The sequence below is a fragment of the Ictidomys tridecemlineatus genome, chromosome 2, assembly GCF_052094955.1.
Source record: "Ictidomys tridecemlineatus isolate mIctTri1 chromosome 2, mIctTri1.hap1, whole genome shotgun sequence".
Lineage (NCBI taxonomy): Eukaryota > Metazoa > Chordata > Mammalia > Rodentia > Sciuridae > Ictidomys > Ictidomys tridecemlineatus.
Window position 1 is genome coordinate 184,150,073 of NC_135478.1, and position 14,806 is coordinate 184,164,878.

A 14,806-nucleotide genomic window follows, 5' to 3' on the forward strand; every position below is an offset into this window, starting at 1 on the left:
TTCTCTTGCCTTTAGAGACATAAATCAATCACTGTTCCACCATTATTGACTGTGCTCACATCCCCGTATATAGAACAAACTGATTCTGCCTTTAGAGTAAGCAGGTTCTATACAGGGAGGGGACATATGACAACCAAATGTCTCCTGAGCTATGTGAGAATCAAAATTGATTAAGGTCTGGTACCATCTGTCTTAAATAATATGTGAAGATCTCTATTCCATTAGTAAGACCTTTTTATTAAGGATTTTAAAAAACAACAATACCATGTTCGACACAATGATTTAGAAAATTAAACTTCTGTCACATTGATTCCACCCTCAATCTGGGACAGTGCCAAGATTGATTGAGAACTGGGGAACTAACATTTCGGATGGAGTGGGGGAATCTGTGAGTTCTCAATATAACTAACTACTTTGGGCTTTTTGATAACCATCAGTGATAAAGAGGGTATGACTGACAAGATCATCTAATGTCAGTGTTGGTGGTAGTAGTCAGTAGAGGAAATGTCAGTAAGCTTGGATAAAGCTAGATACAATTGAACACTGAACTGGCTCTAGTGCTTGCACCTTCCAGATCTTTCTGCCTCTTTTGGTTTCTTACAGATAATACCAATAAAGCATTTGTATTGTCCAGTTTTCCTTGTTCTAGACTTGTTAAGCACTAGATCTCACTAGATACAATGTGACTGGTCCTACATCAGTCTTTCCTTCTCCAAAAAATTTGAACAATAACAACTCACAAGATGGTTATAGACATTAATGAGATCATGTAAGAGAAATGCCTGCCACCTGATACATGTTCAAAAGTGTTGATGTTCTTCCCTTTTTTACAATGACATTTTTTCGTGATGTTTATGTTAAGGTTAATGAGATTTTGACTTGAGATTTTTTTCCCAATGTTTAGAATACCTTTGGAAGTTTCTTCAAAAACCCATGCTGTTCAAACAAGCCATAGATGTATCTGATCCATAATGAAGAGCTTAAAGTGGTTGTATAGAGAAAGAACCACTCCAGTCATTTGGTTAAACCTCTAACTTTACAGTAGCGAAAATTTGTCTCACAAAGTGAGAAGGACAAGATTTAATATTGAAACTAAGAGGGCTTTATATTGACAATATTAAAACTAAGCAGACTTAATATTGAGACTAAGACTTAATATTGAAACTAACAGGACAAGACTTAGTGTTGAAACTCCATCATCATTTGAAGACACCCAAAATACTTAATATAATTTGGAAGCTACCTGAATTTATATAATGTCTCTTAGAGTGAACGATTTATCATGGCCACTACTAGGGCACCTTTTTGAAAATTAGATAAACGCATTCTTTCTACAAGACACTTTTCTGTCAAAAGAATTATCCAAAAATAAATAATTAGAATAAAAACAATTTACTCTTTTGTGATGGAAAATCATGATAATATAGACAGCTTCAATGGCTATGACAGGGTTTTTTCCTCCTTAGATGTTATGTACAATTTGCAAAGTAATGCAAAATCTCATCTTTTTTTTTTTTTTTTTGCACACTGTCTCTTTACAAGGCTCACATTTGTTGATTGTTTGAAGGGCAGCTCTATTTACCAGACCTGCATTCCACTGGAAAGGATCCAGTGAGAATAACTGACTGTTCTGAAGCAGTATGTGCTTGTCACTGATAGCTAATCTAATAGCTTCCTTTTTCTAGTTTTGTTTTAGTGTTAGTACTCATTCTTGACTTTTATTAATGAGAAAGAATTATAAAATGTAGTATTATGAGCCCTAAATTGTTACATGAAGGGATTACATCCCTCCAACTTACGTTGATGGTTTAGTAAGATAGGTTTCTAGTGTTTTCTAGTTTTATGTTGGTCGACAATGCATATCATGTGACTGGATAACAAATTCAAAACCCTGGGGAATCCCACTTCCAACCAGAGAGCCTCATGAAGCTGTGTTGATATTGCTGTCATTCCTTGATTGATTGAAGATGATCCTGGGCAGTTGCCAGACAATTAGCCATACTCAGCTCCAGTGATCCTAATTCATTTCCTCTGAGCCTTTTCCAGGGTGAAACTGGCATGAGGAAAAACAAGCCCTCCAGAACCCCAATAGCTCCAATAAATAAAGAATACTGATGGAGTAGCAAATTATTGATGAAGAGAGAGAGAGAGAGAGAGAGAGAGAGAGAGAGAGAGAGAGAGAGAGAGATTCATTCTCCTTGGCTGAGAGAAATACTTAAAAGGAAGTAAGAGTCAAATGGGAGTTGGTAGAGGCAAGAAACTAGAGTAGATGCTGTGAAACATGAAGAAGAACAAGAGAAAAGATGAGAGAATAGCCATTTGCAAGGGCATGGATTGACAAAATAGCTTAGTAATGCTATTTGGCTGTCACAGTACTTCTATTTAGTTTACAGACTATGAAATTTGAGATTTAATATTGACTAAAATTGTGCAAAGGGTTCAATATATGAAATACTTACTGAAAATGGTAGTTCCATGCAGCTTCTTATCCCATCTGTTCATAAGTTAAATGTTGGTATTCTTCATATGTTTCCTGTCCTCTGTTTTCTTTCTTTGCATACATCTCCCCATTCTCCATGTATCCTATCTTTGAATATCATCTTCAATATCATTTATGTCTCTAATGAATCCCAAACTTTCTCATCTAAGTTTTAGACTATGATGCAACTACCTCCTGGTCATCTGGCTTTCCTGGACTCCTTCAAATCAGGGTATATTTCAGATTCTATACTAATCACTAGGGTTTCTCACAATGGGGCCATTCTAGGAATTTTCCCCCTAAACCAGTTCTTCCACCTGATTTCCCATTTCAGGAAATGGTAATCACTATCTCCCTGATTATGCTTCCTAGTTAACTACTTGTACCTAGTAATCCTGATGTTTTCCCTTCTCTACTCCCATGTTCAACAAATCAGGACTTCTCCATTAAATCCCTTGACTATCCATATCTCTCTCTACCCATGCACACTAGTCTTCTTTAGTCTGCTGCCGTATTTTTTTGTGGATCATTGTGTTAACTTGTTACTTGGCTTTCTTGTGTTCAGAATCACTCTCCATTCTCTGCACTTCAAACACATTAGTCTTTCAAAACTACAAATACAGTTATGTTCTTCTTTTCCTAAAACCCGGCAGGTATCTCCACATTTCTTTCAGGATAAAGCTCAGACTCTATTAGATATCTAGGGATCTGCCGAAATTCTCCTCCAATATGATGTCTCATGACTTCCCATCTCCCTGAAAAATATCATCCAACTCCATAATTCTGTTCACCTCCCTCAACATCTCTTTCACTCTTTTCTCATGATGCTTCTTTTACCAGAGATGTTGATCTCCCTTTCCCTTTATTGGGCTTCAGGTAGTAGTTTAGTCACTTTGAGATTTTACCAGCCTGAGTTAAGAAATTCTAGAGAAACTTGTACTATTTTTTTTTTAAAAAAAATAACAAATCACTCTGATCTAATTGACTAGAAGCACTTGAAAATACGTGAAGAAATTTTAGTTGACACAGAAATGTGAGCAGAGTGCACATGAATGTTGTGAGTTAGGGCCTGAGATAGTAAATCCTTACTGGGAAATATTCGACCATGACCAAGATTGACTCTTATCAGCGCACCTGCTGTATTCACACCTTCTGATGTCCTTCTGACAGTGTCTTTACCAAAGGGCTTTCTTTGGCTATATGCACAGCAGCCTAGAAATAACAGCTATTGGGAACTCCCCCTTCCATTCTCTTCAGTCAACTCACGGAGATTTATACATTTCTCCTGAGTTTTTTTGGATGGCGTAACTAAGATGTGTATACCTCTTATTGTCTCCCAGATTTCATTAGTGAGGTATTGTTCTAGTGGTCTATCTAAGTAACTAGTGTAAAAACACAACTTCATGAACTGTTTTCCCTTCCTTGGCTCATGTCCCTACTGTCAAGTATTTTCTACCAAATAAACTACTTGTACTTAAAACCTTATCCCAGGTTTTGCTTCTCTGGAAACCCAAATTAGAGTTTATTATATACTCCAATATAAATTGAATACCTATGATGATACCTACTTTAGTAATAATATTTATATATATTTTTTCATTGTGAGTATTCAATATTGTCACATTGAAAATTATTTGAGTCATGCTGGGGTGGCAAAGGTGGAAGTGGAGATAAGTGGGGAAAAAGATAGGTTTTTGCTTGTATGTAAGAAAAATTTAAGTTATTTTTTAGCATTAAGTACTAATGCTAAAAAGGCAATTTTCTCTATCATTTGTTGCTTCTAAGAGATCTTGTTGACATTTTCTCATTGCATGAGTGTGGGCAAATAACATCAGTTTATGGCATCTGAATCAGCTCCAACTATTGAAACCATTGTGTCAAAAGAAGTTGAAATTGCCTTAGGGTCAATGATATACAGGGCTGATGTAATAAGCTTTGTGTTTCTAAAAGATTTATTTAGATGCAGCTTTGAGAATGAGTCAGGGAAGGGGAAGAAGGAGCCATGCTCTAAGGCTACTATAGTAGAGGAAGAAAGAGAGAATACTAAAAATAATGAGTGGATGGTCCCAGCAGATTTAGACATTTCTTCTCCAGACTGCTGAATCAGTGTTTGGAGCAAGGAGCAGAAATCTTTCTAGATATTGTAAGAAAAAGGCATATAAAGCACTAAGATGAAGAATTTACACTCAAGCTTGGTCCCATGGTGAAAATTTATTGATATTGCTTGAGGACAGTTGGAAGCCCTCAGAGGTGTTGTTGCTATAGAGCAATAGTTTTGTTCTCCAATTTTAGATTGCTGCCCCCCCACCCCGCAAAGTTTCTGACATAATATGTCTTAGATGGGAAGACAGGACATGCATTTCTAACAAGTTCCCAAGTACTGTTATTTGAGTATGGTTTCAGTATGTTCCTCCAAGGGTCCATATGTTGGAAGCTTGGTCTCCAATGTAGTGATGTGGGGCTTAGTGTAAGTTATTTAGGCCATTGGGTCATGTCCTTAGAAGGAATTAATGCAGTTCTCATGGAACCCTGGCTAGTTCTTGAGAATGAATTATAAGAGTGGCCTTTCCTTACTCTCTCTTCCTATCTCAACCTGTGACCTCTCCTTCTCAAGTATGGTCTCTCCATGTCATCCATGATGTGATATAGCCAAGGGGGCTCTCACCAGCAGGTGAATCGATGAAACCACCTGATCTTGGACTTTCAGCCTCTAAGTCTGTGAGCTAAATAACCATCTTTTTATTATAAACTACTCGGGTTCAGGTAACTCATAGCAACAGGAAACAGAAGAATATTCCATTTTGTGCTGATTGGGACCTGTACTTTGAGAAACATTGGCTCAAACAAAACTTCTCTGGTTTCCTGCTCTGAGCCTTGAGCATGGTGGTCAGTGTCTTCCTTATTAGAAGATACTGTAAGACAGTACTGGCTGAGGCAGGAGATTGCTTCTAGTATCAAATTCTCTTTATTACTCATTAGTAATGATTCTCTTTTCCTACACTTCAGTTCCACACAGCTTTTAGATGATGATTTGCCTTGACATAGGACCCCTTAATCTTTTTCCACCCTAGGATTTATAACCTCCTATCCCTGGTTTCCAACCCCCTGTCTGGCTTGACCTTTGATTGTATTGGAGTCTCTGACAAATCTGCCAGATTCTAATCCCCAGCTTGGAGCTAAACCAAAGGTTCCCAACATTTGTTGGAACACAGTACCCCTAGTTTTTCAGTAACATTTTCATAATTCCATGTCTAATCTTTTCAGGCTGTTCTAACAAAATATCACTCACTGGACGGCTGATAAAAAACAGCAAATTCTTCTCACAGTTCTGGAAACTGGGAAGTACAAGATCAAGAACATGGGTTGTCCTCAAAAGTGCAAAAGTTTGTAAGACACAGCTGGAGATCACAGCACTATATACCCTGTCCCATCCTCCAGTCTTATTTTCACTTCCATCATTCCATTGGTTCTCATATCTACAGTGTCCTGGCACACATACCTCAGACAACATTCCAAGAGTAAACACCAACTGATGGCAATATTTATATTTATTTTTGCAATTTCTTGGATAAAAACCCTTTAAACAATGTTTGGTAAGGTGTTATTCTCATAAAAACATCTTTTGAAACAAATGTATTTCTATTTTTCACAAAAGTTAAAATTACATGCTGAAACAGAGTTAATTACTTAGCACATTACGAAATCAGAAGACTTGTAGAGTAAGAATAGATAATGAACTACACATCATTAAACTAAACAATTACACTTAACTAGAAAACTGACTGAGTAGTAAAATATAAAAATCTACAATTATAAATATAAATTTGGTCTGTGGAGACACTAGAGCAGTATTTACAGTAAGTATTAGATTATTCCTACTTTAGGTGAATACTGCAGTTGTAAGATATTGAATATCACAGGGAACAGAGTGGTTTATTTACAGTCTACTATATTAAAAGTTATATTTCTAGCAAACCTGATGATTGCTACAAATACAGCTAAAAATTTGACACTAAAAACAAACATTATCTGTAGTTGGGAATTCCTAATATCTATAAATTGAAATTTTCTGTTAAAATCAATATGGAAAAAATACAACAATTCCATTCTTAGAAATACTGTAAAATTTAATCATTTTAGTCCAAACATAATAAGTGAATGACAAGAAGTCTTTTTAAAAGGCACACATTGTTAATTATGTAAATTTGGCAGCAGAATCCTATGTCATGAAAGTTACTGTCAAGTGAGGAGAAGTAAACAAATAACAGAACTGGACTGATTTTCCAAATTTTAGAAAGAGGAAAATAATGCTCAGATGTGGGCTTTCCCCACTCTTTAGTGTTAAACTAAAGATTCTAAGCTCTCAGCTATATTTCCATCAGCCAAAGCTGCGCCATTACTGTCCAGAGAGGTGGATGGATTCTCTTCCTGTCTTGTGCTGACAAGGCTGAGGACCACTTTGTAGAGAAACTGATACTGCTCCTAGAAAACAGAGAGGGAAGTTGTAAACTGGAAGCTCAGTGAAAAATACTTTTGTAAAAAGAAGGACTATTTTCAGATAGACCATCACTGATTGTAGTAGGGCATTCTGTTTAGGGTTTGCTATACTTAGCAAAGGTACACAATGTTTATTAATGTCTCTTTATGATTATATTAAGGTAGCTTTTCATTTAGTGAATACTCATTGACTTAGAAAGTCAATCCTCAAACATTTGCAAATGGTAAGTACTCTGTTCCTAGTCACTTGCTTCCCTGAATCAGAAAGTTATGTAATGAAGTTCCATCAACTTGTGGGGAAATGCTATCGCACTAGGCTGCTGTAACTTATTCACAAATGAATTGCTTATTCTCTCTTCTGCAGTTGCAATGAATTGCTTATTCTCTCTTCTGCAGTTGCAATGAAATCCAATGATTCTGTTTATGGGAGTTCTCAGCTGCAATATGCTGTCAGCCAAGCAACCCATGCAGAACACAGTCTTTCCACCATATCTATTTACTAAGCACTCTTCACACTCTCTTAGCCTAGCTGGTCCTACTCTCTGCTCTGAGAGAAGGTGTGTGCGTGTTCTGCAGTGATCTAGTATAAGGTTCTTATCATAAATGGCCAACAAGCTGAAGGTCAGCCTATTATTTTGCACTCCTAAACTTTTCCCTTAATGTTATTTGCACCAAGTTGCCAACTGTCTTTCTACTCCATTTCCACAATAATAAAAACTTCAAAATTACTGGTTGAGAGTGGTTATCAGATGTGCTATGTCTCCTCCTTGAATGCACACACTTCATATTTTTTTTTTTTAGCACAAAGGTTCACCCATTTGTTAACTTTAGAGACTGAATTGGGCTTGTGGAAAAAGCCAATGGTTCCAACATGTAGGTCTCTGTGGTCTATCAACTGTTCTTCGAGGATAAATAGAACTTGAATTCCAGAAAAATAACCATTTATTTTGCTGGATAAATGCATTTGTGGGTACTTCAAATGCAGACATTTTTGAAAATTATAATAAGTCTGGTAAAAAGACAAATATAAGACATATTTTTTTTTTAACCATCAAGTTTCTGGAAGACACAGCCTTGTAACTCAGCTTGAAAGCCACATGTTAATGTTATCACTCAATATGATCTTTCTTATGCACAATAAGATTCCCACAGTCTCTAGGAAATAAGTAGTACCTTCTAACAAAAGTTTGGTTCACTACTCCATTACTTACAATGTCAGCAAAGACTCCTGGCCTCATCAAATTGATCATCTTGGCTACCTGGTAAACGTCCACAGAATTTTCCTTTTCTAGTTGGTGCATAAGGGTTGTCAGAGCACAGAAAGTTCCTGCTGTCACTCCTCCATGCCTTGAAGGAAAGGGGAGGAACAAAAACACTCACATTTGGAATTCACAGAGCAAACAGCCTTGAAAATTTTGCAGTAAAAACAGAAAAATTTAGTGACTTGTCTCTACTTTTTGGTGCACAGAATTATGGTTTAATTGGAAACATTGCCAAATGTTCATGACATCAGCAATGAGATACTTAACACAAGTTTAATATTTGCTTGTGCATTTGTTATTTTATGCTTTAAAGGCATGGGCAAAAAATTTTTAAAAATGACTTGGCCAAGATTATAATATTTACCTATTTGCATATAATTCTAGTATTTTTGCTTGTTTGTAACAGAAATGCAGAAAAATCTATTGAATAAAGATTTCTCTTTCAGGTAATAAAAAGAATATCAATTTTATTCCTGCCTCAGGAAATTGGTGGCTGAAAAATATCCCTATGGTTAGGTATTTACTGTAAAATCCCCACTGTGGAAACAGTCTCATCACATAGAGTTCTCAGCATAAAATGCAAGATCAGATTCTCAGGATGGTGCGCCCAACTTCTGCCTTCAACAGGAGCTTGAAGTGAAGTGAGAAGTGTCCTGTGTTCTCTTGCTGAAATGAAGCAGGCAATGTACCCTGACTGAATCATCAAAGTTAGCCCAAAGCATTAGGTTGGCTGGAAGACAGCAGATGCGTTCACAAACCCAGAGGAAACTCCGGTGCAAAACAATCGAAAGTGTGACACTTACTCATCATGAACAATCATGGGCCCATCCCTGTTGGCAGCTTCTTCTTTGATAATACTTATAAGTTCAAAAGTTTTACTAATGGGGCTATCTGGATTTGGCCATTTGGGACACTGAAAATGCCTCACTTCTAGTACATAATCATCCTGTGAGAAGAAAGAACAAATTAATATATATGTATTTTTTTAAAAAAGCAATATTGGTTATAGGCAGTTCATCATATTCATGGTGGAATAACTGGGGGAACTAAGGAATAAGTCAGGCAATAAAATCCAATGGCATGCATGAGTGAGCAGCAACAGCTGCAGCACATCCCTTACCTAGGAAGGAAGAAACAATTGTTGTGCCACATTTACTGTGCACAGATTTAGTAAGTTTTTTTTTTTAATTTAAAAAATAAGACTATTGATGTCATGCCAATGTTGACAAACCATGGAAATATGTACCAAAGATGTTATCTGTGCTGCTCAATTTAAAGTTAAAAAAAGAAATCTTCAGTGCTAAAATTTGTTTGGAAAATACCACAGACCTCTTCAAACACCAGCAATACTCAGACTTCCCTAAGGAAATGAGGAGACTTGTGCAAGACAGTGGGAAAAGGCTTGTGAGGAGGGCAAGAGACAGGTTCAATTCCAGTCCCAGTTCTATTTTTTGCTCAAGAGTCTAAACAGACATGTAACTTGATTAAATCCCTTAAGCCCCTGCCCTAGGTTTCCTCAAGTGTACTGAATTAAATGCTACATTTAAAGTCAAGTACCAGAACCTAAATTTTGTATGGCAAGTGAAAAAGTGCCAAGACAGTCAAGATATTACCAAGGAAGAAGAAGAGGATGGAGAATTAGCTCATCAGATATTGTAAGTTATTATGTGCTATCTGGATGAAGACACTACCATTTTGGCAGAGGAACTAAGAGACCAGTGGAATGAAATAAAGATGCTAGAAATAAGACCATACATAGATAGAAACTCAATTTAGGACTGAATGGATATTGCTGATCCATAAGTGACCCAGGGTCAAAAATTACCACATGCAAAATAAAGAAACTGAACCCTTGTTTCATTTCATGAAATGTAATGTAAAAAATCAATTCCAGGTGGAAATATAAAATATTTCAAAATGATGCAGAAGATTATCTTTAGGATTTTAGGTAAGGGCGGATTTTAAACACAAATTATGGCTTCTTTAGTAAAGAAAAGGATTATTAAATTTGTGTAGATTAAACTTAAAAATTCATTTACCAAAAAAGATCATGAAAAAGCCCCCCACTCCCCCCAAAAAAATCTAATCGCAAACTTGGATACAGTATTTGCAACATATGTATCTGAAAAAATTTAGTGTCCAGAATATCAGTATATCAAGAGACCTTCAACAAATAAATAACTGAATGATAAAGAATCTAGTAGAAAAATGAGCAAAAATTATGAACAGCACATTAAGATGACATCTCAATGGCTAATAAATTTGTGTAAAGACAATCAACTTCATTTGCAACAAGCAAAATGCAAACTCACACCACCCTACGATGCCATTTCATTCCCACCACAAGCAATGGTGGGGATGGAGAAATATCAGATCATTCATACACTCCTGACAGATGGGAAGAACCACTACTTAGTAAAGCTGATACAAGTTGAAGATACTCATATCCATTGACCCAGAAAAGAGAATTTCCAGGAATAGGCTAAAGAAAATGTTGCATAAAATATGTGTAAAAATACACATACTAGACCTGTTTATGATAGCAAAAAACAAAACACAACAAAAACAACTCCAAACAGACAAGAAACAGCCCAAATGTAGAACAGAAAAAATATAAAATTTTATAAACTGGAATATTAACAACAGAAGTAAGTGAATCTGAGTCATACCCAAATACACGGATAAATGTCAGCAATGCTATAATGAGGAAAAGTCACAAATCTCTGAAAAACACATATAACTTACATAATGCTAAAAAATAAAAAAACTAATCAAAATAGTGCTAGGAAGACAACAAAAAAAGGGTGAAAGCATAAATGAAATCAAGAGGGCAATTAACTAATTCAGGAAGAGACCACTTCTGAAGGGAGGTTATAGAATGTAATGTGAGCCTGTGAGAAATGTCCAAGGTCAAGGACATGTACTTTCTCTTTAACTCAGTGGTAGGCACACAGTTAATTTTCTGTTTCACTTTTATACTTTGAGCATACATAAAATGTTCTTTTAAATATGCAATATCTAACACATTTGAAAAATAGCCACCATGACAAATAACATCTCTAGCTTTTGAGTTTAGTATTTGAATCCAAGCTTTCTGGACACCATGAAATAAATCCTGGTCTATTCAGTGTAGACTTTTGCCTCTCTACTGACCTCAAATGCTGTGATATTTGGTGGATAGCACTTATAAATGTCTGAGGGTCATGTAACTATCCACCTCAGTCTTTACTTCTCTCTTAATCATTGTTTTAAGAATGTGGCCCATCCTTTGATCAGGTTCCTGGGTGATCAAGGTGTGGATAGCAGGTGGCTTCTACAGATGAGAGGTGTTCAATGGGGTGCTAAATTGGGGCATTCATGCATGAGTATTCTTGTTTATTTTATACATAATATTAGGAGAAAAGCTGCTGATTTCCTGAGGCTGAGTTAGGCATTAGACATGATCAGTGATCAGGAATTGAGAATGGCAAGATAAAGGTATCTCATGATTTTTATTCTTGCAATAAGCTTTTATACTAACTGGGGAGAACAATGTGAGGAAGGCATGAAAGAGGGCAGACCTGAAGGTCTGCTAACATGGTGAGGGTACAATCCTAGGTAGAAACTAGCTTAGGATATTAAGAGTCGCTGCCTCTCACTTTCCAATCAAGGAATTTAAGTCACTTTCCCACAGCCCCATTGCTCATCAGCTGGCCTAGACTCAACACATTCTTTTTCTTGTTTTCCTTAATCAAGTAGGATACTATTCCACCGATATACTGTTCACATTATTAATCCATCTGTATCATTAATTATATGCATTTGGTCATCATATATTTAGAGAACAGGAAATTTCTCATACAGCATATATGGTTTACCAGTTTCAGAATTAGAGTAAAACAAAACATTTAAACTGTTTAGAAAATGACTGATTTTTTTTTCCTGAGATGATACTCTGAATCTCACATGCCTAAGTCTCATCAACTTTTAGTATTCCATTGTAACTCTATGTAAGTAATTATTGACAAATAATCCAATAATAGATATATGCCATGTAAGCAAAGTTTATTAAAACAACATATTATCTTGTTGATAGCAATAGTGTCTTCTAGATAACTGAGAGTTTATTAAAATAATCCTAGATTATTGTAATGAACTTTTTCAAAGCATTTTTTTTTAACTTATCAATTCACTGTACGCTGGCAGAACAGTTAAGTTTGGATGGGTAACATTTTAGGAGAATATAAGATAAGAGTCTGTCTTAAAACACAAAAATGAGAACAAATAAAATTTATTACTGTATTACCTTCAACAAAATTTCTTTCAGCAACAGAGTGGAGTAAAATGGAGGGTTTGGTTTCTTATGCATATAAAAGTCAACAGTTGTATAGTTTAGTAATGACTAATTGCTTGATTCTGTAATGATTCTGAAAATGAAAGCTTTCAGAAATGAAATATTGATTATCTGAGTAAATTACCTCAAATCATAAGAATTCAGAAGCCTTTTAATTTCTGAGAAAGATCCTTGAGTCAGCATATGTTTATAAAACATAGGTAAATGAAAACATTTGTCATGTAACTGTGTCCATACCTGTGTAGCTTCTAGAATAAAATCTTGAATTACAAGTTTTTCCTCATTAGACAGACATTTGTGTTCTTCAGCCATAAGAGTGACCTTAAAGCTGTCACAATTTATAGGCTCATCTTTATTTGGCCAGTAAACAAATTCATCTTCTGCCTGGAAAAGTAAAAACCAAAGAAGAGTGTAGATTTTAGTAAAATAAGGTCTCAAAATTCAGGTTCTAAAATAAAATTAATTGGTTGAATCAGTTCAAATTTTACTTTGAATTGCAAAAGTCACTACTGAAATCTTTCCAATGTCTTAAATCAGATTTATGTGTGAAATAAAATATTACACTCAAGAACCACAATTTTTGCTTTGTTATTTTTGCCAATAGCTTATTAATGTCTTATATTACTGACAAGTGAGTTAGGAAGATTTAAGTAAATTTTAAGAGCTTAGCAATTTTCTAACTTCATTTGATAACTTTATACATAAGAGCTAAATAAGTATATATGCAAGCCTAAATGAAATATTAATTTAGTTTTAGTTTCTGGGTTGTCTAAACACATAAAAATAAGAATGGGTGTGTTTTGATTTTCTGATACTAAAAAGTCCTACCTATACTAGATCACTTTATTCCAATTGAATCTTTAAAAAATTTTTTTAAGGACTTTCTTAAATTAAGGGAATCTCTGAATTTCCTAAGAATATAGAGTGACATCATTTATGGCTACAATTCTAATTTTCTTAAGTAGTGTCACAAATACACATATTGAAGTTAATTTTATCTACTTTCATTTAAATATGTCCTTACAGAAAGGAGAATGTAGAACCAAGCAAGTTCAACAGAAGGGAAGGTATGATTCCAATGATATTAGTCTATTAGTTAAAAATAAAACTACTTTGCTTGTTGGTGTGGATTTCTGGCTATTGGGAACTATTATTTTCCGTGTAAGGAAAGAACTAAATATGAACTCAAAGACTTACCATGTTTTGACCATCAGGGATCATAACCACCAACTGGGCATTATGATCCCATATCATTCTCCAGAAATCCTTGATGGTATGGAGAAGAGGGTGCTGGGTGATGATGAATTCATTGCTCTGGTAATAACCCTAACAAAACCAAAGAAAATGTAAAAAGAGACCTGGCATATGTTGTTATTATGGCCAATGCTTGCTGGGCGCTTCCTATACGCCAAGTACAGACAGTTTTCTTCCTCTTAAGAAATTTACTCTTTAGGACAATATTATGAGACAGGAACTATGATCCCCATTTTATAGATGATTAAATGGAGACATAAGAAGTTAAGTGTCATGGTAAGTTTAAGAGCTGTAGTTTAGTTTACCTATCACCTCTAGGAGCAGACTTGCCAAAAATGGCATGTGGAATGTGTTCCTACATTAGACAGAGTAATCTATAGCAGAATTTATAATTATCATTTTCCACAAACTCCAGTGTAAGAATGCCAAATTGTACACCTACAACAGGACACTTTCCGTGTCCACTCACCCTGGCTGCCTTTATAAAACATGAATCAGTTTTTGCTGCAGAAACCTGGAAATTGGTATCCTAGATTAATCACAATTTCCATGCTGTTAGTTGTTAAAATCAGGGCTCTTCTGGCTCCTGCTCTGAGTACCTTCAGATCCCATGTCTACCCCCCTGATGGTGACCCCTCACCATACATCTAAATATTTCCTGCATGGATATTCTTCAATAACATTTTTGTTGGATAAATAGAACAGATGTTTGGAATGGTAGTTAGGGGCCTTTATTCTAAAGCCAAACTCCGTTTGAAGGTCACACAACATCTATGCTATATGGCTTAGATATGAGGTTCCCCCCAAAAGCTCATATATGAGACAATACTAGAAGGTTTAGAGGTGAAATAATTGGGTTATAAGAGCCTTGTCCAAATCAGTACATGAATCCCCTGATAAGAATTAACTAAGTGGTAAGTGAAGGCAGATAGGATGTGTCTAGAGGAGGTAGGTCATTTTGGTGGGACATGTGCCTCTGGG

General features: G+C 35.6%; 1 protein-coding gene across 5 annotated transcripts in view; it reads right to left on the reverse strand.

Annotated features, from left to right (window-relative positions):
- Positions 1 to 6,009: 6,009 nt before the first annotated feature.
- The window catches only part of Ptprz1 (protein tyrosine phosphatase receptor type Z1), a 171,224-nt gene continuing 162,427 nt past the window's right edge, over positions 6,010 to 14,806 (reverse strand). For all 5 annotated transcript variants that reach the window (XM_040291604.2, XM_040291602.2, XM_005333948.4 and 2 more), the window contains 5 exons: positions 13,769 to 13,897; positions 12,809 to 12,955; positions 9,042 to 9,184; positions 8,188 to 8,323; positions 6,010 to 6,961 (listed from right to left, as the gene is read on the reverse strand). In XM_040291604.2, the coding sequence (XP_040147538.2) occupies positions 6,821 to 6,961; positions 8,188 to 8,323; positions 9,042 to 9,184; positions 12,809 to 12,955; positions 13,769 to 13,897 (696 nt within the window). In that variant the 3' untranslated portion in view covers positions 6,010 to 6,820. The remainder of the gene's footprint in view (positions 6,962 to 8,187; positions 8,324 to 9,041; positions 9,185 to 12,808; positions 12,956 to 13,768; positions 13,898 to 14,806) is intronic.